Genomic DNA, 23,937 nt, shown 5'->3' with positions numbered 1-23,937 from the left:
AATATACATTTTAATAATGAAGAGTATGTTTGTAGTCTTCACAGAGCCAGATTCTTTTCTAAACATTGTTGCTGTTTTTATTTTCTAAGTCTTTTGTACAATTTTCAGAAACGCAGGTGAATCAATTAATTTATTTTTTGAAAGAGAAAAGATGTACCATTAGGAGAAACCAGAGCACTGATGTTAAAACATCGTCTCCCGTCGCTTTTGCTAGAAGACGGTCCGCTTCCATTGTGCTGCTGCTGGGGTCCACGTCCAAAAGATATCAGTTGCCCAGAAGCAGAGATACAAACAGTGTGATAGCTGTTTGAGGGGAGAAAAGTGTAAGTTTAATCTGTGATGCACCTTACAGAACATGACTTGAGGTCCAATAGTGAAGCTCTTGTTTCTGTTGTATCAGTTAAATGACCCTTTGTATTATTTAAGACATTCATGTCCCGCTCAGTCATTAGCATTTCTAAGCAGTGTACGTAAAAATAAAGTGTACAGAAAGGTAATTGTAAAATGCTATGTTAGCTCACAGCAATGGATATAATTTTCTGTTTTACAATTCAGAATACTCATTTAAACATCCCCTTCTTCTCTTTCCATGGTTCATTATGCATACCATAAATCCCTGCATATTTTACATAAACTAAACCATTCAGTATTTCATTTTACGTCTATCAAAACTTATTTACCCTGTTGAATTTATCTTAATGCTGCCAACGTTTTCAAGAGTACATAATTTCCCCTCATATATTCAATAAACATTTTCCAGTCTTCTCTAAACATATGTTCTCTTATTCTACAAGTCTGCAAGCTGCGCATATTCCATCAGCTTAAGTTGCCATTCTTCTTTAGTTGGGACCTTGCTCGTTTTCCATCATACCAATGGATTTTGACAAGTGTGGTTTTTTGCTTGCCAGGATTTCCATGTCCCATTACAGCAGGGATGGGGAACCTGTAGCCCTCCAGAGCTGCTTAGCCAGCATGTTAATGGCCAGCAATGACGAGCACTGTAGTCTAACAGCATCTGCAGAGACACAGATTCCCCATGATCTGTGCTTTACAATTTCACTGATGTGCCACTTCACTTTCACAAAACACCCCCATCCAGGTGAAATTCTGTAGGGTGAATCGGTGTAAGCAGGAAATGAGATGTTCACCAGCTCCGACACCCTCATGGCAGTCTACTAGCTTGCCCCACTTCCTGAAACATATGCAGACACAGCAGAAGTGTCAATAGACAGCAAGCAGGTATTGCATGATGTCAGGACCAAGACCAACGTTAAAAAAGGTAAAGGTAAAGGACCCCTGACAGTTAAGTCCAGTTGCAGATGACTCTGGGGTTGTGGCACTCATCTTGCCTTACAGGCCGAGGGAACCAGTGTTTGTCCGCAGACAGTTTTTCCGGGTCATGTGGTCACCGTGACTAAGCCGCTTCTGGCGCAACAGGACACCGAAACCAGAGCAGCACACGGAAATGCCATTTACCTTCCCGCCAGTGTGGTACCTATTTATCTACTTGCACTTTTTGGCGTGCTTTCGAACTGCTAGGTTGGCAGGAACTGGGACTGAGCAACGGGAGCTCACCCCATTGCAGGGATTCAAACTGCTGACCTTCTGATCAGCAAGCCCTAGGCTCAGTGGTATAGACCACAGCACCACCCGTGTCCCCTGTAAGACCAAATTTACATATGAGTAAAGCTATGGTACATACCTTCCACACACCAGATGAGAAACTGGACCCTCAACTGAGTCAAGTTTTTCGGGGCCAGTCTTTAGGGCTGAAGAACTACGTCCGAGTTGTCCAGTGCTGTCATCTCCAAATGTGAATACACTGCCATTCTATTGAGAGTTTTTGGCAAAGCAGAGTTCTAGCATTAAACTATTATCACTCTTGTTAATAATGCCTATTGCATGTTTCCAGTTCCAAGAAAATAAGACGGTTCAAATTTCTCATTCCTCTTGCAACCCCACACACTGCTTTTGTAAATTATCTGCTATGAAGGGACTATAGCTCAGAAGTACAGCATGCAGAAGGTTTAAGAGTCAACCCCAGGTATCTCTAGGTAAGGGCTGTTCCCTCACTTTCAGGCACAATCTGGTGCTAGTCGACATCAAAAGGTTTGGGGTGTACCAACCTGAGTGAGCACAGCAGTATGTTCATCTCCACAGCTGACGTAAATCACATCAAGTTTCCTCAGAGCAGCTATTGAGTGCGGTTTAAAGATTTGATCTGTTGGAGAGGCATATTTGCTTATCATAATGAAATGCATTGTTATGTCCAATATTTTTTTTTAAATGTCATTATGCTACTTTCTGGTCAGATTTCAAATTCACTTCCTATCAAGGGAACCATCACCACTTTAGGCTAGATCAGAGCCAGCAGCAAATTTTGGAAGTCTTTTTATTTTAAAAACTTAATATGCTTTTGTTTTGTTTTGTTTTTTAAGTGAAAAAACAGGGCCTCAAACAAAGACATAACTATATAGGACAGATGTCATATTTATTTATTTTTAAAAAATATTTTATTGCAAGTTTTTAACAAAAGAAAATCACCAGACATATAAAACACCATCACCAATAAGTAGCAAACAAAGAAGACATAAATAAACAAAAACATAAACATAGAATAAAAAAAGGTCACAACCGTTCATACATTGTTTTTTCATGACTATCTGGACTTCCTCACATCTCCCTTTCCTGCGTTCTCCATAAAAAAGTTATAAACAGCAATTTATTACCTTATTTCAATTCTTATTTTCTAATTCTCATATATTATGCCTCAAATTTTAAGTATTTTTATCAAATGCTTAACTGCTTGATTTAGACATAACATTACTTCAAATTTCATCTTTATTGTTCCGCTTATTCTCATATATTTCTCCTCTAAATTACTGATGCCATGTTATTTCCTTTCGTGCACTTTCTTAACACTCATACAACTTATAATGTTTTTGTAAATAGTCTTTAAACTTTTTCCAGTCCTCTTCCGCCACCTCTTCTCCCAGGTCTCGGATTCTGCCAGTCATCTCGGCCAACTCCATGTAGTCTATCAGTTGCGTCTGCCATTCTTCCAGTGTGGGCAAATCTTGTGTCTTCCAGGACAGATGTCATATTTAAAGGTCTGGTGAAGTGGTCTGAACACTAATTTTAAAGGATGCTTCTGTATAGGGGCTTAATATCACAAGGGAGTTGTTGCTAACAGGTTCTCTCAACCAGAATTGGGAGAATCTAGATTAATTGAGGAAAACTATGGCTTATCTTGTGATGCCAACAACATTGTGTGGACACTGGAGAAAGGGGAGTCTTGCATGCATGAGGAGTACCTATTACGCAACCCCCTTGAAGCACCCTAACTTGCCTACGCTCTGCAGGATGTTGTGGAATCATCAAAACCGCTTCCACTTCAGTTCCCCCCCTCAATAGTCCTCACTTCGTTGGGCAACCATTTCCCGAACCATTACACAACCCGCAAGTGGAAGCAACCAAGAGCTGGTCATCAAGGAAACAGGATTTTAAAGACCATGCTTACCTTTGGGATCAGCCTGACTCAATCCCAGCTGGTGTGCGTTGTTCTTTCCCCATCCGTACACAACTCCGGAAAGGGACAGGGCAAAACTCTGTGACCCGCCGGCAGCCACTTGAGCCAACGGGATGCCGTCAAGAGCAGAAATTTGCTGTGGCCTAGCCTGGTTCGTGACTTCTTTACCAAGACCAAGCTGGCCGTGAGTGTTCTGCCCCCATGAGAAAACTCTGCCATCTTCATTTGAGGAAGAAGAGGAGGAAGAAAACAGATCACGTATTTACATGGCAGCCTCCTCACAAGCTGGAAAGACCGGCAAACCTTTCTTTGTCAAGGGTACCATTTTTACACAAAGCTGCCTGCTGAAGAGCCCTTGGAAACACCAGAGGATTTCAGGGTCTATTCCAGAGCAGCTTTTCCCAACCTTGACAACCCTTCACCTCCCTTTGGGCTAAAGCTGGAGCTGAGATATCTCTGGTCTGTGGGCCTGGCTAGTCCACCAGGCCTCCACACTTGGCCCCACAAAAGGCCATTTCAGCCATGCCACATCCACCATCAGGTTTGGGGCAGGTGAAAATAGGTGCCTGCAATGCCCTATGCAAAGATCTGAGCAAGACAGCAATATGAAAGACGAGGAAAAGGTCACCTGACGTCATTGTGGTATCAGGTGATTGATAGGCGGGAGGCTCCACCCACCTATCAAGCCCCACCCACAAAGGGTTGGGGAGGTAACCCTTTTGCCCACTAGTCAGGGCCAGTTCCATACTCTGGGATTAAGGCCTGCCTAAGATTCCATTGAAGCCATAGCTCTATTGGTTAGAGCATGGTGCTGATAACGCCAAGGTTGCAGGTTCGAATCCCCGTATGGGCCAGGAGGTTGGATTGGATGGTCCTCAGGGTCCCTTCCAACTCTACAATTATATGACATTTTGAGACTCTATTATTACAACCAAGCATTAGAAGCAAATCATAGAAATGGAGCAAAGTTTGAAGTGAATGGTTACCTTTTGTCAGGGCTATTGAGTGATAATTCCCGCAAGCAACTTGTATTATTTTGTATTTAGACAAACCATCCACCTTCCTGTAAAAGTTATGGAAAGAAAAGTTTAGATTTTACAATTCAGAAAAAAGTATTGAGACAGAATAAATTTATGAAGTCAACATGCCTAGGGTTATATATTAATTAGGCTTATTTAATAAGCATGCTTCGGGGAAGCAATCTTATCGTGATTGACACTTTTAGAATGGGGGTTTAGGCATTTAAACAGGTTGATGATGTTTTCTTTTCTTTTTCTTTTTTTTAAAGGGGTTGGCCAATTGGCCTGGCAAATAATGGTAAACTATTTTTAAAGCATTTAAAAAAAGACAACCACAAGTTGCTAATGTGCCAATGACAAAATAAATCATTGCTACTTTAAATTAATGACTATAACTGAATGTTATGCTAAATTTCTAGAAATGCAGATGACTCATTGAAGCAGTCGTTCTCTTTAGCTTTTAACCAGAACACCAGGGTCAGCCTACAGTAGTAATATGTATTCTTAAAGAAAATAACAAGCAAAAGGTAAGAGGGAGAAGTAACAGCAACTATTACAAAACTGAAACAAAGTTTAAAGGCAGCTGTGCTAAGCAAGCAATCAACCTGGGAGAAGCATTTCCTTCCCCAGGATTTTGACTACAAGCAACTTTCTCAGTTTTTTCTTATCTGCAAAAAAGGAAAGCCATGTAGTTCAATAGTCGCACCCACGGTTTGCATGCAGAAGGTTCCAGATTCACAATCCCTAGCATTTCCAGGTAAGGAAAGGTGGGCAGTTTTTGAAGAGGCAAGTACAGCCCGGATCTGAGGCAGAGGAGAGAAAAACTCCCAAGGCTGTCAGGAAAAAGCATAGCTGAAAGGGGATTCGAACTCCCCTTTCCCTGGATGATGTCAGTACAGTCAGACCTTGGAAGTCGAACGGAATTCATTCCGGAAGCCCGTTCGACTTCCAAAACGTTCAGAAACCCAAGGCATGCCTTCCAAGCTGGATGTTCAGGTTCCAAAGAACATTTGCGAACCAGAACACTCACTTCTGGGTTTGCGGCGTTTGGGAGCCAAAACATTCGACTCGCAAGGCGTTTGTCAACTGAGGTACGGCTGTACTCCCACATTTACTACACAACTCTGTTTTGGCAAGCACTGAGAATATTACGCACAGTGGTACCTCGGTTTAAGAACTTAATTCGTTCTGGAGGTCTGTTCTTAACCTGAAACTGTTCTTAAACTGAGGTACCACTTTGGCTAATGGGGCCTCCCACTGCAGCCGCGCCGCTGCCACACGATTTCTGTTCTCATCCTGAAGCAAAGTTCTTAACCCGAGGTACTATTTCTGGGTTAACGGAGTCTGTAACCTGAAGCGTCTGTAACCCAAGGTACCACTGTATTTGCTGCTTACTTTGGAATCAAGCGCTCTTTTAATTCTCCATTGCCCAGCTGTCCAAAAGCTCCAGCTCCCCACGAGAAAACTCTCCCGTTGTTGCAAACGGCCAGTGAGTGCTCCTTCCCACAGCTCACGTGGACAATGGTCTGTGTTTCCAGCGCTTGGATTTGCTCTTTCAGAGACGGACACATAAATAAGAACATTCATTTGTATAGCCAGAGGGGTCATTGACATATTTAAACCATCTAGAAAGGTAAATGGTGATTGCGGTACTTGGGTTCATGAACTCCCCCATTTGTGAGTCAAGATACCCACGGTTTGATCTTGACTTAATTTAGGTGACTATAGTTAGAACAAACCATAGGTCCTCAAGTTTGAAGGCCAAAGGTTACAGCAAGAGTGGAGGATTTTGATCTCAAAAAGGGGAGGGCACGCACCCCAGGCTTGTTTCCACTAATGCTAAACCATGGTTTAACATCTGAACACGCCACTCAATGTGATTTTTAAAAAATGATTAGCAGCCTCATATCTGGTGGTGTTTGGTAATTCTAAGAACACCCCCCCAAAAAAAAACCCCACACACCAGTGCAGTTTTGAAACAAGTGGTTAAAATCAGAGCAGTCTTCAAAGGATCAGTCTGCCATCTTCAATCAAAATGGCGTCCACTTGCATCCAAATATAGACAAAATCCTGCTCCAGAAACCATCACGCAAAGCTTGAAGTAATGAATTAGCAGGTGTCCAAATGAATAGCAAACAGATGATGAACAAACAACTTTCCAAAATATATAAATCTATTATTTATTGCACAATCTATATAAAGGGCATTTTTGTTGTTGCAAAGAATAGATATGATGGGTCAACTATCCCAAGCACATACCACCCAACTTTTTGGGGATGAGAAAAGCAGGACATCTGCACAGTCTTTCCGCCAGGCAGATGCACAATTGGAAAACGGAAACAAAGCAAAAAAAAAAAGGCATTCTAAAAATGTTCTTAAAAAAACAATGCCCGTGTAAAGCATCTAAAGCAGTTAAAAACATTATTCCTTTCAGTGATCTCACAAGTTGGCAGGTTCAGTGAGACCACGGTTTGGTGCAGGGAAACAAATCAGGTAATGCCCCATGGGGTTAAAGAGACCTCATCCACTTCTCTAATGCATGTGTCAGGAAGGTAAGAAAGCAAACTTGAAACACAGAGGGGGGGGGGAAACAACCTTGCTGTGCAGATCTGGTGAGAACAACAACAACAACAATTTATTATTTATACCCCGCCCATCTGGCTGGGTCCCCCCAGCCACTCTGGGAGGCTTCCAACAAAACACTAAAATACAATAACCTATTAAACATTAAAAGCTTCCCTAAACAGGGCTGCCTTTAGATGTCTTCTAAAAGTTTGGTGGTTATTTTTCTCTTTGACATCTGGTGGGAGGGCGTTCCACAGGGTGGGCACCACTACCAAGAAGGCCCTCTGCCTGGTTCCCTGTAACTTGGCTTCTTGCAGCAAGGGAACCACCAAAAGGCCCTCGGCGCTGGACCTCAGTGTCCGGGCAGAACAATGGAGGTGGAGACGCTCCTTCAGATATACTGGACCGGGGCCGTTTAGGGCTTTAAAGGTCAGCACCAACACTTTGAATTGTGCTCGGAAACATACTGGGAGCCAGAGTTGGTCTTTCAAGACCGGTGTTATGTGGGCTTGGCGGCTGCTCCCAGTCACCAGTCTAGCTGTCGCATTCTGGATTAACTGTAGTTTCCGAGTCACCTTCAAAGGTAGCCCCACAAGAGAAAGGGAAATCTTCCTCTTCCTAAGGGATGAGGGCGTAACAAAAGAAAGGCAGTGACCAACAACTAGTAGTTGCATTTGTTCCATCCCTTTTCTAAAGGCAGTCTTGGATTAATTACTCCTTCCACGCTCTTTGTGAAAGCAATATTTTCCAGGAAGGTATTTGCTGAAAAGGATGTGATGCGAAATGGCAAAAGGTCATCAAGCCTCCACTTGCAGAGCCGTCTAGTTTTTTTGTGTTTTTCTGGAAGCCTAATTTCAGTTTGGACAAGTGCCCGGAGCAGACAAAAAAACCTCATTATCTCAAATAACAGGGAGACCAGCAGGTGGCAAGAGCGCGCAGAAGAGAGGAAAGGAAACCGAAAGCGTCTTTGCAAAGCGCGCCTCCTCACCAGAGGCTCTTACAGAAGGATGCGAGTCAAGGCTGAGAAGCGGAAACTGAAACTTAAAAGGCGCTCTCAGGTACAGCGGTGACTCATCCCTACGTGGCGGGGAAAGGGCTGAAATATTTTCTCTCGGTGGGCGAGGAGAAGAGCCCCCCACCCCAAACCACTTTAAAAGCAGCCAAGTGGTGCAGTGGTAAAACTGCTAGCACATTTGCTAGGCAAGGTCCGGTATGGGTTCAAATTGGATGGTGTGGACCAGGGGTTGGAAGAGATGGTCTTTGGCGATCCCTTCCGACTCTACCATTCTAGGATTCTATTTAATTTCAAGCCCCCAACCCCGGGAGTGTCCCCTGGTAGGAAGGGAATGGCTTGCGTTTCTCCACAACATCCTTTAGATATTTGCCCCCCTCCCAGGTGTGTGTGTGTGTGTGTGTGTGTGTGTGTGTGTTTCCAGTCTACAAACAGGAAAAGTTGAAAGGAAGGATCCTTAGGATACAGTATTATACACAAAGAGGGACGAATATCCCAGCTCAGCAAAGGGAGGGAGGGGGAAGCTAAGTTTTTGCCTTTGCCAGGGGACGTCTACTTCATTTTTTTTCATTTTCACCAAGAATATTTGCATGCCCGGCCAGGAATGTACGGGCAGCTCACATCAATGCATATATTATTATTATTATTATTAGTAAACCGCCTTCACCCGAGGATCACAGGGCCGTTCGCAACATAAAGTGACAAAATGAAAACGCAAAACAAGACAACAAAAGCAAAACAAACCAATACACCCCCCCCCAAAAAAGCAGCATTTAAAATACTCTTTCTGGCTTCTTTGGAAAGGAAGTGCAAGGAGGAAGATGCTCCGTTCACTCGACGGGGCGTGTGATCTCTTAGGATCGGGGCCTCCCCTCCTTCTCTCCCCTTCGTGATGGAAAGAGGTTTCCCAGATTTAGAAACTGCGAAGTGAGAAGAGGGTTAGAGATGGTAGAAAAAGACAGGCGCCCCCCCCCTTACCCTTCGCGTAGTGTCCCTACCTGGCACGTGAGCGCGCCGCTGCCCCGGGGGGAGCCTCCTGCCCAGCTGCCCCTGGGCGTTGTCCCCGCAAGAAGCCACGCTGCCATCGGCCCGAAGCAGCAGCGAGTGCCGCTCCCCGCAGGCCACCAGCACCACCTCCGGCCCGCCGGGGGCTTCGGGGGCCAGACGGAAAGGCAGCGGCTCCGAGACCCCGTCCTCGCCCAGCCCCAGCTGTCCGAAGGAGCCGTTCCCCCAGCAGCACAGCATCGTCGGCATCCTTGCTCCCTCCCTGCCCAACTTCGGTTCAACTTTCCTCCAGCTGGCCGAGCACCCCTTGCGCGCAACTGAGCTATGGGGCTGAATGGTGGCCAAACCGCGCCGCCTCTCCCAGAGGGCCCCGCCCACAAAATATTCGGAGGATCTGAATCAGGGAGTGAAGCTTAGATTTGACAGCATCGTGGAGTTGGAAAGGGACCCACCAGGGTCATCTATTCCAACCTCCTGCGTTGCATCCCTCTCCTTGCTGGAGGAGTAGGGAGTTTCCTTTTTGCTTGTCACACAGCTCTTAAAACTGCAGGAGGGAGGGATAAGAAGACCTTTAAAAATAAATAAATGCAGGTATTGTTGTGTGTTGGCAAGCATACTGTGTTTTTATCTCTTCCACTATTCCACTATTATTATTTTTTAATTGATACAGCAAGAAAAGAAGAAAGAGAAAATACAAATACCAAATTACACACCGGAATAACCATAGACACATAATTTTCTTAATAAACGATAAAACATAAATTGGTCTTAACGCTAAAGACCCAACTTCCCGTCTATTCCATATTTTGATTTCACATTACTTATTGCCAATACAGTGGTACCTCGGGTTAAGTATTTAATTCGTTCCAGAGGTCCGTTCTTAACCTGAAGCACCACTTTAGCTAAGGGGGCCACCTGCTGCAGCTGTGCCGCCGGAGCACGATTTCTGTTCTCATCCTGAAGCAAAGTTCTTAACCCAAGGTACTATTCCTGGGTTAGTGGAGTCTGTAACCTGAAGCGTATTTAACCCGAGGTACCACTGTACACACTTTTATCATAATTAAACTTTTTCTTAATATATCTTAATTCTTATATCTACCTTGCAGCTATTACTGAAGTTCCTCGAATGCTGCATACTGTATTTTTAAAGTGCTGCACACCTTAGGTTGCAGTGTGTCAGCCTCCTGCAAGTGCACTGTAACACTTGTTGCTGCAAGAAGTCACATTAGCTGATTTTCAGCCTGTTAGGTGGCTGTTAAATGCACAGGAGCCTTGTTCTTTTAAGAAGCAAAGCAGTTGTAATTGAAAACTAATAAAAAATATTATTTTAAAAAAAGGAGCAAAGTGGTGTTTTCAAACTATAACCCCACTGTGCTCTCTGCACCAACATAGCCCCGTGTTAGGCAAAAGATTCCTACATTGTAAGGGGTTGGATGATGACTCTGGGGTCCATTCCAACTCTGCATTTCCATTACATTGGTACCTTGGTTTACAACCATAATCGGTTCTGGAGGTCTGGTTGTAAACCAAAACAGGTTGTAACCCAAGGTGCGCTTTCGCCAATGGGGCCTCAAAAAGGGGGGGGTTGTAATCTCCCCCCCCAAAAAAAATGGGTTCAAAAAAAGGGACACACACTTCCAGATTTGACGTGGTTGTAATCCAAAACGGTTGTATTCCAAAGCGGTTGCAAACCAAGGTACCACTGTATTCCGTTCTCTGTTACACTCTGCTTTTCCCCTCATTTCCCACCTCATATCGATTAGTCCCCTTTCCCCACATCTCTTAATTTCCCCTGTTCTTCCCACAGTCATTGTTTTGGCCCTGTCTCAGTCATCAGCCCTATCTCTTGCCTTATTTTACTCTTTGCTGGATTTGGCTGCAAATAGCACACCAAGCTTGCACTCCCACTGGAATTCACACAGTGAGGGAGTCTAGGCTGTGGGTGGATCCTGCAGCACAGCTAGCTTTCGCATCATGCCTGGCTGGCTGCACCTGGCTGGAAAATGAACGCCGCTTTAGGGTGGCCAGATATGGTTGGGGAAAGGGCAGGGCTGTTTGTCTTGCAAACTTGAATGGTTGCACAGAAGGAATTCAGCAGGAGCAGTTTGTCATGCATAAGACACTTGATGAAATTCCCTCTTCCACACTCCTCTCCGAGGTGCAGGAGACATCATTAATTTTCCATTTGGCTGCAGATGTGCTCCAGTTGGAGAACAGCCTTTACCAAAGGTGTCATGGACTTTGAAGACACTCGAATTCAGGACGAAAGGGAGAAACGTGCTAAGAGGAAGGCACGCTTGGCAAACCCTCACCGTGATCAACTCCCTTCCAGATACCTATGTCCACACCATGTGTGGATCCAGAATTGGCCTCCACAGTCACTTGCAGACTCACTGTTAAGACCGTGTTCATGGAAGACAATCTTGGCTTTGAGTGATCGCCAAAGAAGAAGAAAGAAGGGTGTAGCTGGGGGGGGGGCAAGCAGGGGCAGCTGCCCCCTAAATAAAAATACATAACAAAGTGAGGTTCTGCCCCCCTAACAAAAGGCCTGCCTGCCCCCAAAATCCTGGTATGCCCATGGCAGTATGCCAACATTACTGCCTGGAGGCAGAGGAGAAACAGTGGCGCTAGTGTCATAAGTTTGTGGGTGCCTGTACTCCCTTTTCTAATTCCAGGGTGCCAGACATTGGATTTAGTATGTTAAAATATAAAAGGTAAAGGTAAAGGTACCCCTGCCCGAACGGGCCAGTCTTGACAGACTCTGGGGTTTGTGCGCCCATCTCACTCAAGAGGCCGGGGGCCAGCGCTGTCCGGAGACACTTCCGGGTCACGTGGCCAGCGTGACAAAGCTGCATCTGGCGAGCCAGCGCAGCACACGGAACGCCGTTTACCTTCCTGCTGGTAAGCGGTACCTATTTATCTACTTGCACCCGGGGGTGCTTTCAAACTGCTAGGTTGGCAGGCGCTGGGACCGAGCAGCGGGAGCACACCCCGCCGCGGGGATTCGAACCGTCGACCTTTCGATCGGCAAGCCCTAGGCGCTGAGGCTTTTACCCACAGTGCCACCCGTGTCCCTATGTTAAAATATAAGGCGTGTTTAAAAATAAGGCTGGCTGATGAAGTCATCGCCTGGAGGGACAGGCCATTGAAAAAGCACAAAGAAATGGCTTTTAGCCCATTAAGAAGGCTATAAGCAGAGACTCTCTGGGCCAGAAAGCAAATGGGGAAAACCCCTCCCAAAGTTAGCAGAGACAAAAGGACAGAGTTTCAGGAGGGAGGGGCAGAACTGCACAAGCTGAGGCAGAATCAGGGCCTGCCTAATGGAAGGGCAAATCCTGATTCTAGCCTTAGACCAGCAGGGTTGTTTTTGTCACTGCACAGTATTTAATGATACATTGCCCCAGCAGAGGGCAGTGCACACCCAAAATATTTCAACTTGGTGGAAGTCATACAACAAATCCAGCTATTTGCACATTGTAATGCAAGTCATTGAGTCAGAACATGGTTCCACTGAGTTCAAGTTAAATGCAAATGCATATTGAATTGTGGCTATAATCCTGGAGCACTAAAAAACAGTTAAGACAACTGAACTCAGTGGAATTTACTTCCGAGTAAATGTGCCCGCTAGTGGGCACATTTACTCAGCACATCTTCATCCTTATGCAACTCAAGATGTGCAACATCACTTGTTTCCATCTTGCAGAAGGGAAATTGGGCCGAGAGAGTTCTTGTGTTAGCAGGTGAGAAGGGAATCTTGACTGATGAAGTCATGGGTGCTTTAGCGGAGATTCCTGCATTGTGTGAACAGCACCTATCACACACACAGACGCATAGGCCACCACCAACTCTACACCTGATGCTCTCACACTGCTGGCTTTTTAAAAGCTGCATACACATGATGTATCCACATTGATCCTGTACTTTCTTGAGAAACATTGCTATCTGATGTCTTTTATCCTCAAACCAGCTTTAGTCCACTAGAAAACTTAAGATCACCTGTTTCTCAAAGGCCCCCTACTTATGCAAATGTTGTTACGAGTTATCTGTGGTAGTTTTTGTTATGCAGATGGTGCCACCGTACCCTCCAATATGGCCTAGCACAAAACTGATATGTGCTGCCGTGCAAGTGATGTGGTCCACGCATTTTTGGACACCATGCTCTCACACGAGAACACAGCCCCCTAAAATGGGATGTCCTGGACAGTTGGAGGGTAGGTTCCACCCTCGGTGCTATTTTTTTTAGAAAAAGAGGTGGCAGAACTCTCCACAAATGCCTTCCTTGTTCTCTTATCATGGCAATAATGCCCACTTGAGAGAGAACTGAGTTCCAGTGAGTTCTGGCTGGGGGGGGGGGGAAAGCCCCGATTAAACTCCATAGGATTTACTTTTGAGGAGACTTTTTTTTAAGATTGCACTGTCAGGTAATTTATTTCCTGTAACCCCATCCTGAATAAGCTAACTCAGAAGTAAATCCCTCCAAATATAATTTTCTTTACTTCCAGGCAAGTATGCCTGGGAACTCAGCCACTTATGTGTATTTTGAAACTGAGGCAGGCTTTATTTTTGTCAATGTGTACAACCCTGAACTTTCATACCATTGACTTGGTGGGCTAAAAGCTTACGTCATTTGAGCTGCTGGTTTAGTTTTGCTTGTTTGTTTAAATTTTTTTGTTTTGCAGGGGACTGTTTCTCTCTCTCCCAGGGACACTATTTCATTACTGACGAAACATCCCTTCAAATATGCAGCTGGTAATAATAAACTTCCAAATAACCACCTAGAAAAAATCCTAGAAGGTTTGTGAGAGGGGGATTGATGGCATAATGTTTCGCACCCCTAATATATTTATGTGGTTGACATGTGTCCTTCAGCTCTTGCTTGTGTTATAAGAATAAAAACTGCTCCTTTTCCCATACAAAGTCCTTTTTTTGGTTCTCTATCGGTAGGAGAAAATAACAAAGGCCAACCCGAGAATATTGAGAAGCAAAGCAGCTAGTAAGCCTGATCTTTATTAAAGCTGTTGCAACAGGGTGCTCCCTTCACACACAGGAGGGGGGGAGAGACCACGAGCACAGGCGTGCAAGCCCTTACATAGACATTTGAAATTGCCTACCCTGGAGAACAAGACCACCCCCCGGAAACATCATACATACATCACAGAAGGGGTGTAGCCCCAAACCACTGCCGAGATACATCATACCAACATCACAGAAATGGTGGTTTACAACAGAAATCTGAGTTCATTGTTTTTATCATGTCTGCCAGGTTACCTGTTAATTGTCACTTGACTGGATTACCTGGGAAGACTGGCCATTCTTTTGTTATGATAACTACTGGGCTCACACCCTATTCATATCTTAAACGGGCCCTTAAGACAGGAGTTGTGAGCGAAGAGACAATAGGGAGATTTCCCATTTCCTTCAACCTTGCAGAGAAATATTTGAGGTCATTTTGGGAAAGAGAAAATGGTTTCAGGAGTTTTCTGTGGGTTTCAGACATGCGGCTTATATATTTGTATGTGTTTGATTGGTACATTTATGAACATCTAATATATATGGACCATAAAAAAGCTGGACCATCAAGAAGGCTGATCGCCGAAGAATTGATGCTTTTGAATTATGGTGCTGGAGGAGACTCTTGAGAGTCCCATGGACTGCAAGAAGATCAAACCTATCTATTCTGAAGGAAATCAGCCCTGGGTGCTCACTGGAAGGACAGATCCTGAAGCTGAGGCTCCAATACTTTGGCCACCTCGTGAGAAGAGAAGACTCTCTGGAAAAGACCATGAGGTTGGGAAAGATTGAGGGCACAAGGAGAATGGGACGACAGAGGACGAGATGGTTGGACAGTGTTCTTGAAGCTACCAGCATGAGTCTGACCAAACTGCGGGAGGCAGTGGAAGACAGAAGTGCCGGCGTACTCTGGTCCATGGGGTCACGAAGAGATGGACATAACTAAATGACTAAACAACAACAACATATATGAGCTTAAAATTATTATAACACTTGCCTTGTTGGAGAATAGAGGGGAGGGGGTGACTCTATGTAGAAACTACACTACCACACAAAAGTGAAATGTATATTTGTTACTCTAGCCACCTTTGCTTCTGTGCCACTCACCCTAGGCACATGGGCCCCAGAAGGTCACTCAGAAGAGTTAAAAGAAAAAGCTCCCCTTCCCCAGTTTACAGCATACCAAGACCCTCATCCATGCATGCCACTACCAACATCTCACCCTCTTGCTGTTTGTAGCATGTCCAGCACCTGTTACTGACGCCACTTGCAAATTTATTGCGTATTCCCCCCCTGTCTCGTGCTTGTTGGCTGCAGTCAGTTATATGGAGGGTTATATGTGGACTGGGTCCTCCTCTGTGGCGATGTAATTTCAGCTCCGGGACTACGCTTCACTCATGAGGCACTGTGACAGCAAAGAACATGGAGCTGAAGATTCCACAGGGACAGCAGATTCCATAGTTTAACTCTGTGTTGTGCAAAAAACTTTCTCTCTCCTGAGCCTAGCGGCATTCAGCTTCATGGAAAGACCTGTAGCTGTATTATATTATGAGAGAAGCAGGAAAAATAATAATTCTCTGATTTCAATTAATGTATGACCAGAGATTTAATTAAAGGGGAGGGATTGTGGTGTGCTGGTAGTCAGAAAAGCTCCCTTCTGCAATTAGACCTTCTCTCTCTCCCTCTCTGTATGTAAAATCAACGTGTGATCTCCACAGATAGGACCAGTGATGGACTTGGGTTGTCAGGATCTGGCTGGATGAGGAGGAAGAGTGGGTGTGATAGGAATTTTGAGGTCTTAAAGGTAAAGGTAAAGGTACCCCTGCCCGAACGGGCCAGTCTTGACAGACTCTGGGGTTTGTGCGCCCATCTCACATCTATTGGCCGGGGGCCAGCGCTGTCCGAAGACACTTCCGGGTCACGTGGCCAGCGTGACAACGCTGCTCTGGCGAGCCAGAGCCGCACACGGAACGCCGTTTACCTTCCCGCTGGTAAGCGGTACCTATTTATCTACTTGCCCCCGGGGGTGCTTTCGAACTGCTAGGTGGGCAGGCGCTGGGACCGAGCAACGGGAGCGCACCCCGCCGCGGGGATTCGATTTGAGGTCTTAGATATATGTTAAATGTTCATAAGTGTACCAACCAAGCACGTACATAGATCAGCACAGGAAGACCGACCTGAAACCATTTTTGATTCCCAAACTGACCTCAATTATTTCTCTGCAAGGTCAAAGGAAAATGGAAAAGCCTCCCCATTGTCTTTTCCTTCACAAACCCTGTCTTAAGGGCACATTTAAGATATGAATAGGGTGTGAGCCTGACTTGGCTCAGGAACTAAGTATTTATCACTACAAAAGACTGGCCAGGCTCTCCAGGCAATCCAATCAAGTGACCATTAAACAGGTTACCTGACAGACAGGAGGTAAACAAACCACTCAGATTCCTGCTGTAAACCTCCCTTTTTGTGATGTAGGTATGATGTTTCTGGGGGGGTGGTCTTGAGCTACAGGGTGGCAATTTCAAAAGTCTTTATAAGGCCTTGCACACCATTGTTCTGGGTTCCTCCTTTCCTGTGGGTGAGGGGAGCACCCTGTTGCAACAGATCAATAAAGATCAGGCTTGCTAGCTGCTTTGCTTCTCAATATTCTCTGGTTGGCCTGTTATTTCCCCTACCAATAGGGAACCTACGTAAGGATTCTATATGGGCTCTTGGATACCCCATAAGGGAAAAAGGGCAAATTTTGTTTACAACAGAGGCACCAGCCACGGAGCCCCCAGGTTGCTAAGGTGGTTGGACAGTGCCTTGTACACCTCCTTATGGGAACACCTTCAGCCAAGCTGGTGCCAAACATATCACTCTGCTTTCCTTTGGACCTGTTGCAGAAATTTATGTATAGGTTAGGGGTGGGATTGCCCCTCCAGCAGATATCATGCACATGCAGCCCACTACCGAAATCAGCACAATCACTTTAGTGACTTTTGTGATTTGTCCCCACAAAACACTTCATCACAGTTTCTTCCTAGCTATTCAAAGGGCCTCTGCTGCACAATACCAAATGTAAGAACTCACTGATAAATGTATCTACGTACTGGCTCACTGGGAAAACTTCAGAAATTGATGTAGACATGTGAGCTCAGCTACTCAGTAGCCCCTCTGCCTGAGTGATAATTCCTGGCATCCTGATACCTGAGTGCTAGACAGGTAGCCATTCCAGAAATAACAAACCCAGTTGAAGACAAGAGAGTGTGATTAACTTGGCTGGGGAACAGGGAAATGTAGATATCTCTTTTGTTACACTTGATGGGTGTTTGGTGGAGGGCAAGGGGAACCATAGGGCAGGGTCCAGGATGCTCAGATTACTGCCACCAGACCTCCCCTTTCATGATGTAACCATGATGTATTAGTGATGTAGTTTGGGGAGGTGTGACATGGGGATTAGCAGCTAATAAAAGTTTGGGTTCTCTTTTGTTCGGAGCTTCCATCTTGTTCCACCTTGTGGCAGGTGGGAGTCCGGTCGCGACAGTCTTCAATAAAGACCAAGACTGACCCCGTCATGGGGATTCAAACCGCTGAGCTTTTGATCAGCAAGTCCTACTGTCACCCACAGTGCCACCCGCATCCCCAAAACACTAATGTAAGCACCTTGAATTGGGCCTGGAAACAAAGTGGCAGCCAGCAACAGCTGTTTTAAAAGAGAAGCTGTGTGGAGTTCTGAATTTAACCTCAGTCTGTAATCTCGAGTGCTGCATTTTGGATTATCTTAAATTTCCAACCCAGAGTCTTTACATAAACACTGCCTTATCTTTATTAGCAAAGAATGGGGCAGGTTCAACATGACATGTCAGTGAGTCATCCAAGGTTGCTAGAGATTACAAGCAATTTAAGCTTTCACTGACAGCAAGACCTGAGGAATGTAAACTCTCCTTTCCTCCTCAGTTGCTAATGTTTAGCCTTTAAATCATATATTTACTGTTGCTCTATTGTAAGAGGTGTGGAGAGATCGGGGAACAGCGGGAGACACAACCTTCCATGCATGGGATTAAGGGGAATAAGTCCAAATTTCTAGAAGACGGCGAACTGTATTATCTGCCTTGTTGATGCAATTTTCAGCAGCGGTTAAGGAGAGAGGAAAGACTTTGCTATTGGGTAAAGAGCTGGCCAATAGCAATCCATGCCAGTTGCTACACCCATTCTGTGCTCTAATATTCTATTTTCAGAAGAAAGGAGGCAATTATCTGTGTGAAGCAGAGTCCAGTAGGTACTGATGGGTATTTAAAAAACAGACAAACAAGGACACCTATTTGCCTTTCCTTTGCCTGGAGTATAATAAACATCACAATCTGGGCTGAAACCATGCAGTATCAAAGAGGGATGTAAGTGTTAACTGCATATTGGACAGCAGCCTGGAGTTCAGCTTCCTTCTCTAAGGCTGAGAACTTGAGCCAAACAGCTTTCTAAAGGAATTTGCTATGGAGACATGCATGTTAAGTAAGAGATAACCAGAAGAGCTTAGCCTTCTCTGCTATTGCTTTTTAAAAACTCATTTTTAAAAAAATTCTTCTTGGGCAGCATTCTTTGGCTTAGAAAATAAATCCAGAGTGTCCTCAATCATTAAACTGCTTACTGCACAGAAACCTTTTACTTTACCGGTCCTGCCTATAGTCAAACATTGGGAAATTGTTGCCTTTGGCATGTTGTTGGACTCTAATTCCCATCAGCTGCAGCCAGCATGGCCAACGGTGAAGGATGATGGGAGTTGTATTATGGAAAACAACCAGAGGTTTCCCACCCTCCCATAGTCCATGGGAAATCAAAGCGCAAACACTAAAGGATAACTGGTGCAGGTTTCTTCCAGGGCCGGCTCAACCATGAGGCAAGGTGAGGGGGCTGCCTTAGGTGGCAGGATTTGCAGGGACAGCAGATCCCAATGTAGATCTTTACCCTGCCCCCTTATTCCTGATGTAGATTTTCACTCACCCTTCTTCCCTGGTGGGGAGGAGGCCCCATTTTGTCATTCACTTCATGCCCCAGAGTCTTGGGCCAGCCCTAGCTTAAAGCTAAGAAGGTGTTGGTTTGCTGAATCTGGACTGAATTCAGCCTTCTCACAGGTGTTGGTAACTTAACTGGTTTATTAACAGGTTTTTATTCCATTCCAGGGCAGGACTCTTTAATATATGCCTGCCACAGCTTTTCTCCTAGGTCAGAGGTTTCCAAACTCTGGTCCATGGACCACCCGTGGTCTGTGAGCTTCATGCAGGTAGTCCAGGGCATGTGTACGGATTTGACGTTGAAGGTGGGAGGCGATGCATCCACTGCATTAAACATCTTTATTGATTTTTAACTGTATTTTTATTGCATCTTTCATTTCTTATGTTCTATTTTATTGCATTACAGTTTGAAACCTATGCAATTTAAATTGTAATGCAATAAAATAAAATGCATAAGAAACAAACAAAGCAAAAGGGTAGAGTTAAAAATCATGCAGATCTCGAAAAGCACAATACAATTGTTACAGCGGGTCGGGTGGAAACATCATTAAGTGGTCTGCCAAGAACCTGAGCAATTTCCCAGTGTGCCATGGAACAAAAAGTATGGGAAACACTGAGATAGGTCCTGGGAAGACTGTGAAAGAGGAGTTGGAGTTATTTGGGAACGGTGCACAGTATTTCACTGTGCCTGAGTGTATGTGGCCAATACACACAATACACATGGCCAGTTTCCCATAAACCCTATATGTACTGTCCTAAATTCGGTGGAAGCAGAGATATATACATGTAGACTTTTGGAGTAACATCAACCTCTTTTTTTCTTACAAATAATTACTGCAGCTTGAACACCTCTTTGCATTTCAGCTTCAGGATCAGAGAGAAGAATCCCATGGAAACATATCACATTACAGAACTGGGTTGTTGTTGTTGTTTAGTCGTGTCCGACTCTTCGTGACCCCATGGACCAGAGCATGCCAGGCACTCCTGTCTTCCACTGCCTCCCGCAGTTTGGTCAAACTCATGTTCGTAGCTTCGAAGACACTATCCAGCCATCTCGTCCTCTGTTGTCCCCTTCTCCTTGTGCCCTCCATCTTTCCCAACATCAGGGTCTTTTCCAGGGAGTCTTCTCTTCTCACGAGGTGGCCAAAGTATTGGAGCCTCAGCTTCACAATCTGTCCTTCCAGTGAGCACTCAGGGCTGATTTCCTTAAGAATGGAGAGGTTTGATCTTCTTGCAGTCCATGGGACTCTCAAGAGTCTCCTCCAGCACCATAATTCAAAAGCATCAATTTTTCAGCGATCAGCCTTCTTTATGGTCCAGCTTTCACTTCCATACATCACTACCGGGAAAACCATGGCTTTAACTATACGGACCTTTGTTGGCAAGGTGATGTCTCTACTTTTTAAGGTGTTGTCTAGGTTTGTCATCGCTTTTCTCCAAAGAAGCAGGCGTCTTTTAATTTCGTGGCTGCTGTCACCATCTGCAGTGATCATAGAGCCCAAGAAAGTAAAATCTCTCGCTGCCTCCATTTCTTCCCCTTCTATTTGCCAGGAGGTGATGGGACCAGTTGGGAGAGCCAAGCAAATAAGGAGCAGAATGAATGGAAAACAGAGAAGTGCTGTTTCTATGGTAGTTTAAGAGATTAACCCCTAGAACATTGCTATGCACTCCTCACTTTCACAAGCAACAAGAGGTTTCCTTTGGCTTACAGTGGACTGGAGATTTAAGTGTCTAGGTAATATTTGCTTGGGAGACGCGGGTGGCGCTGTGGATAAAACCTCAGTGCCTATGACTTGCTGATCATATGGTCGGTGGTTCGAATCCCCGCAGCGGGGTGAGCTCCCGTCGTTCAGTCCCAGCTCCTGCCCACCTAGCAGTTCGAAAGCACTGCAAGTAGATAAATAGGTACCGCTTTATAGCAGGAAGGTAAACGGCGTTTCCGTGTGCGGCACTGGTGCTGGCTCACCAGTGCAGCTTCGTCACACTGGCCACGTGACCCGGAAGTGTCTTCGGACGGCGACAGCGCCCAGCCTCTTGAGTGAGATGAGCGCACAACCCTAGAGTTGGTCACGACTGGCCCGTACTGCTTGTTTTTTAAAATATATATATATACAAGGAGGCTGTAAGTAGAAGCAAACGACACTCCTCCACAGCAGCCAATCTGCTCTCATGTGCTTTAACTTTGTCAACTTATACCTGTCTTCAAAACTGCCTGCATAATCTGCTGAAGAAGACGAAGAAGAGTTTGGATTTGATATCCCGCTTTATCACTACCCGAAGGAGTCTCAAAGCAGCTAACAATCTCCTTTCCCTTCCTCCCCCACAACAAACACTCTGTGAGGTGAGTCGGGCTAAGAGACTTCAGAGAAGTGTGACTAGACCAAGGTCACCCAGCAGCTGCATGTGGAGGAGCGGAGACGCGAACCTGGTTCCCCAGATTGCAAGACTACCGCTCTTAACCACTACACCACACTGGCTGAGCACTAGTCACAACCCTCTGTATTTGCAGGAAACATCCACAGCCATGAAGCTTAAGGAACACTTAATTTCTGCCTCTAGGGTCACAAAAGTCTGTAAACATAACCATTGTGATAGACCAGCTCGCAGTAACCAGGACAGCAAACATACCAATGTGTTGCTACAAGCTTGCATTTCAGTGGCAAGATCAGAGCACTATTGCATCAGGCGCTGTCTAAAATGACACATAATTCGCACCTTGTGGAGACTGGAACCTGAATGTAGAAAATCTCCATTTTCCCAGGGAGTGTAAGGAGTTCCTGAAATGGGTCAGGGAAGACCCAGCTGCGGAAAAAGCAAATTCCTTGCCAGGGATCATTAAGAAAGTAACTGAAAACTAGTGATATCATAATGACTTTTAAGTGTATTATGTGACCCCATTTGGAATACTATACAGTTGTGGTTGCTTCACCTCTTAAAAAGGATAGTGTGGAGTTTGAAAAGTTTCAGAAAAGGAAAACCAAAATGATCAAGGGCGGGAGAACCCCCATATGAGGAAAAGGTTTGCATTTGGCATTTGAGCTCCTGCTGAATGTTGGAAGATTCAGGACAAAAGAAAGTACAGTCGTACCTTGGAAGCTGAACAGAATCCATTCCAGAAGTCTGTTCGACTTCCAAAACGTTTCAAAACCAAGGCACAGCTTCTGACTGGCTGCAGGAAGCTCCTGCAGCCAATCGGAACCCGCAGAACCCACATCGGACGTTCAGGTTCCAAAGAAAGTTCACAAACCGGAACACTCACTCCTGGGTTTGCAGCATTCAGGAGCCAAAACGTTTGAGTCGCAAGGCGCTCGACTTCTGAGGTACGACTGTACTTCATACAGTGCACAGTATAACTGCACTCCCCACACTTATGCCCCCTGGCAACTGATATTCAGAGGGCTACTGACTCCAATACTGGAGATAGGATGCAGCCATAATGACTCGCAGCCATTGATAGCCTTATCCTTCATCACTTTATCTAATCCCCTATAAATTTATCTAATCTCCTTTTAAAGTCCAAGTTGGTGGCCATGACTACATCTTGTGCTACTGAAGTCCAAAGTTTAATTAAGTGCTGTGTGAAGAAATACTTTCTTTCATGCATTCTTAATTCTTCCAACATTCAGGTTATCTGGATGACGCCTGGGCTTCTAGCATTATCCCTAAAGGAGAAAAAACAAGTGCTGTATTTTTTCTCAACCTCATGCACAATATTACACACACCCTCTCCTTATTTGCTTTATTTCTAGACTGAAAAGGAATTGTTCCAGGCGCCTAATAATAACAATAACAACAATTTATTTATACCCTGCCCATCTGGCTGGGTTGATCATTGTGGTTGCTGTTTTCTGAACCTTTTAAAAGTTCTACAGTATCCCTCTTGGGGTGCTGCGATCAGAACTGTACACAGTATTATTCCAAGTGTGTTCACGCTGTTGGAGAAATTTAAACGGATGTTCCTAGAGTGGAGGTTACTGACACAGAATCCCAAAAGGAAAGGAAGCAGGCTTCAAGTCAAAAGATAGGCCTTTACTGAAATAAAAATGTGCACAGGCACAGGCTCAAAAATAAGGAGGAGGCTGCTAAGATCCACATCCAAAGCAATGTTTTTTATACACTTCCAGATCAAACGCGCCATTTCATTTCACCGAAGGATCACACAACAACCTTATGTCAAATAGTTGCAAGCCACGCCATAGATCCGTAAATGGAAAGCTTGCTAATTATCCATCCTGCGGATCAAAACTGGGTTGCTGTTTTCCCTGTCCTGCTGCTCAGCTGGCAAGCGCAGCAGGCTCGCCGCTGCTCACGCGGGGGAGCGTTTCTAGCCCAAAGCAAGCCGTTTGCATAGCCGGCTTCTGGCCAGGATTTGCAAGCGAGCGCTTTAACCCTCCACCCCACCTCGCTCCCCTCCTAAGTGTCATGCAAATATCAGGAAAGAGAGGAGAAAACCGCCCAGCGCGCAAATGTAAGCGCTGCTACTATTGGCCCGTGCAGAGGGCGGGGAGGACCGGTGTCATTTCGCCGCGTTGCATCACGCGCCCCCGGACCTCGAGCAAAGGAGCCCGCCCCCTCCGAGGCGAATTTGGCCGGCAAAGGGAGGGAAGGAAGGAGGCTCGCTCGGCTCCGCGGCTTCGATTGGCTCCGGGAGGCGGGCTGGGCCCTGCCTCGATAGGGCAGGAGAGCTGTCACACTCCTCGCCGGATCGAGTTTCTCGCCTTTTACGCACGGCCATTGCGCGCCGGGAAATATTTGGAGAATTCGCCGGGGAGAAGCGTGTCGACTGCTGCTTGCCGCTGCTTTTCCTCC

General features: G+C 45.4%; 1 protein-coding gene across 4 annotated transcripts in view; it reads right to left on the bottom strand.

Moving 5' to 3' along the window:
• Positions 1–23,937, bottom strand: part of LOC309539910 (putative E3 ubiquitin-protein ligase HERC6) — a 112,934-nt gene that overhangs the window by 19,072 nt on the left and 69,925 nt on the right. For 2 of the 4 annotated variants that reach the window (XM_082236347.1, XM_082236346.1), the window contains exons 3-7: positions 4,516–4,592; positions 3,521–3,748; positions 2,127–2,221; positions 1,703–1,830; positions 158–303 (exon numbers count right to left, since the gene is read on the bottom strand). In XM_082236347.1, coding sequence (XP_082092473.1) covers positions 158–303; positions 1,703–1,830; positions 2,127–2,221; positions 3,521–3,748; positions 4,516–4,592 — 674 coding nt within the window. Of the gene's footprint in view, positions 1–157; positions 304–1,702; positions 1,831–2,126; positions 2,222–3,520; positions 3,749–4,515; positions 4,593–5,943; positions 6,101–9,123; positions 9,444–23,937 lie in introns of those variants that run through there. The other 2 variants (XM_082236344.1, XM_082236345.1) reach the window with 2 other exon arrangements.

Source organism: Podarcis vaucheri (genome assembly GCF_965113315.1).
Source record: "Podarcis vaucheri genome assembly, chromosome: 9".
Lineage (NCBI taxonomy): Eukaryota > Metazoa > Chordata > Lepidosauria > Squamata > Lacertidae > Podarcis > Podarcis vaucheri.
The sequence above is the reverse complement of the archived record's forward strand: the minus strand, read 5'-3'. Positions and strand labels throughout refer to the sequence as shown.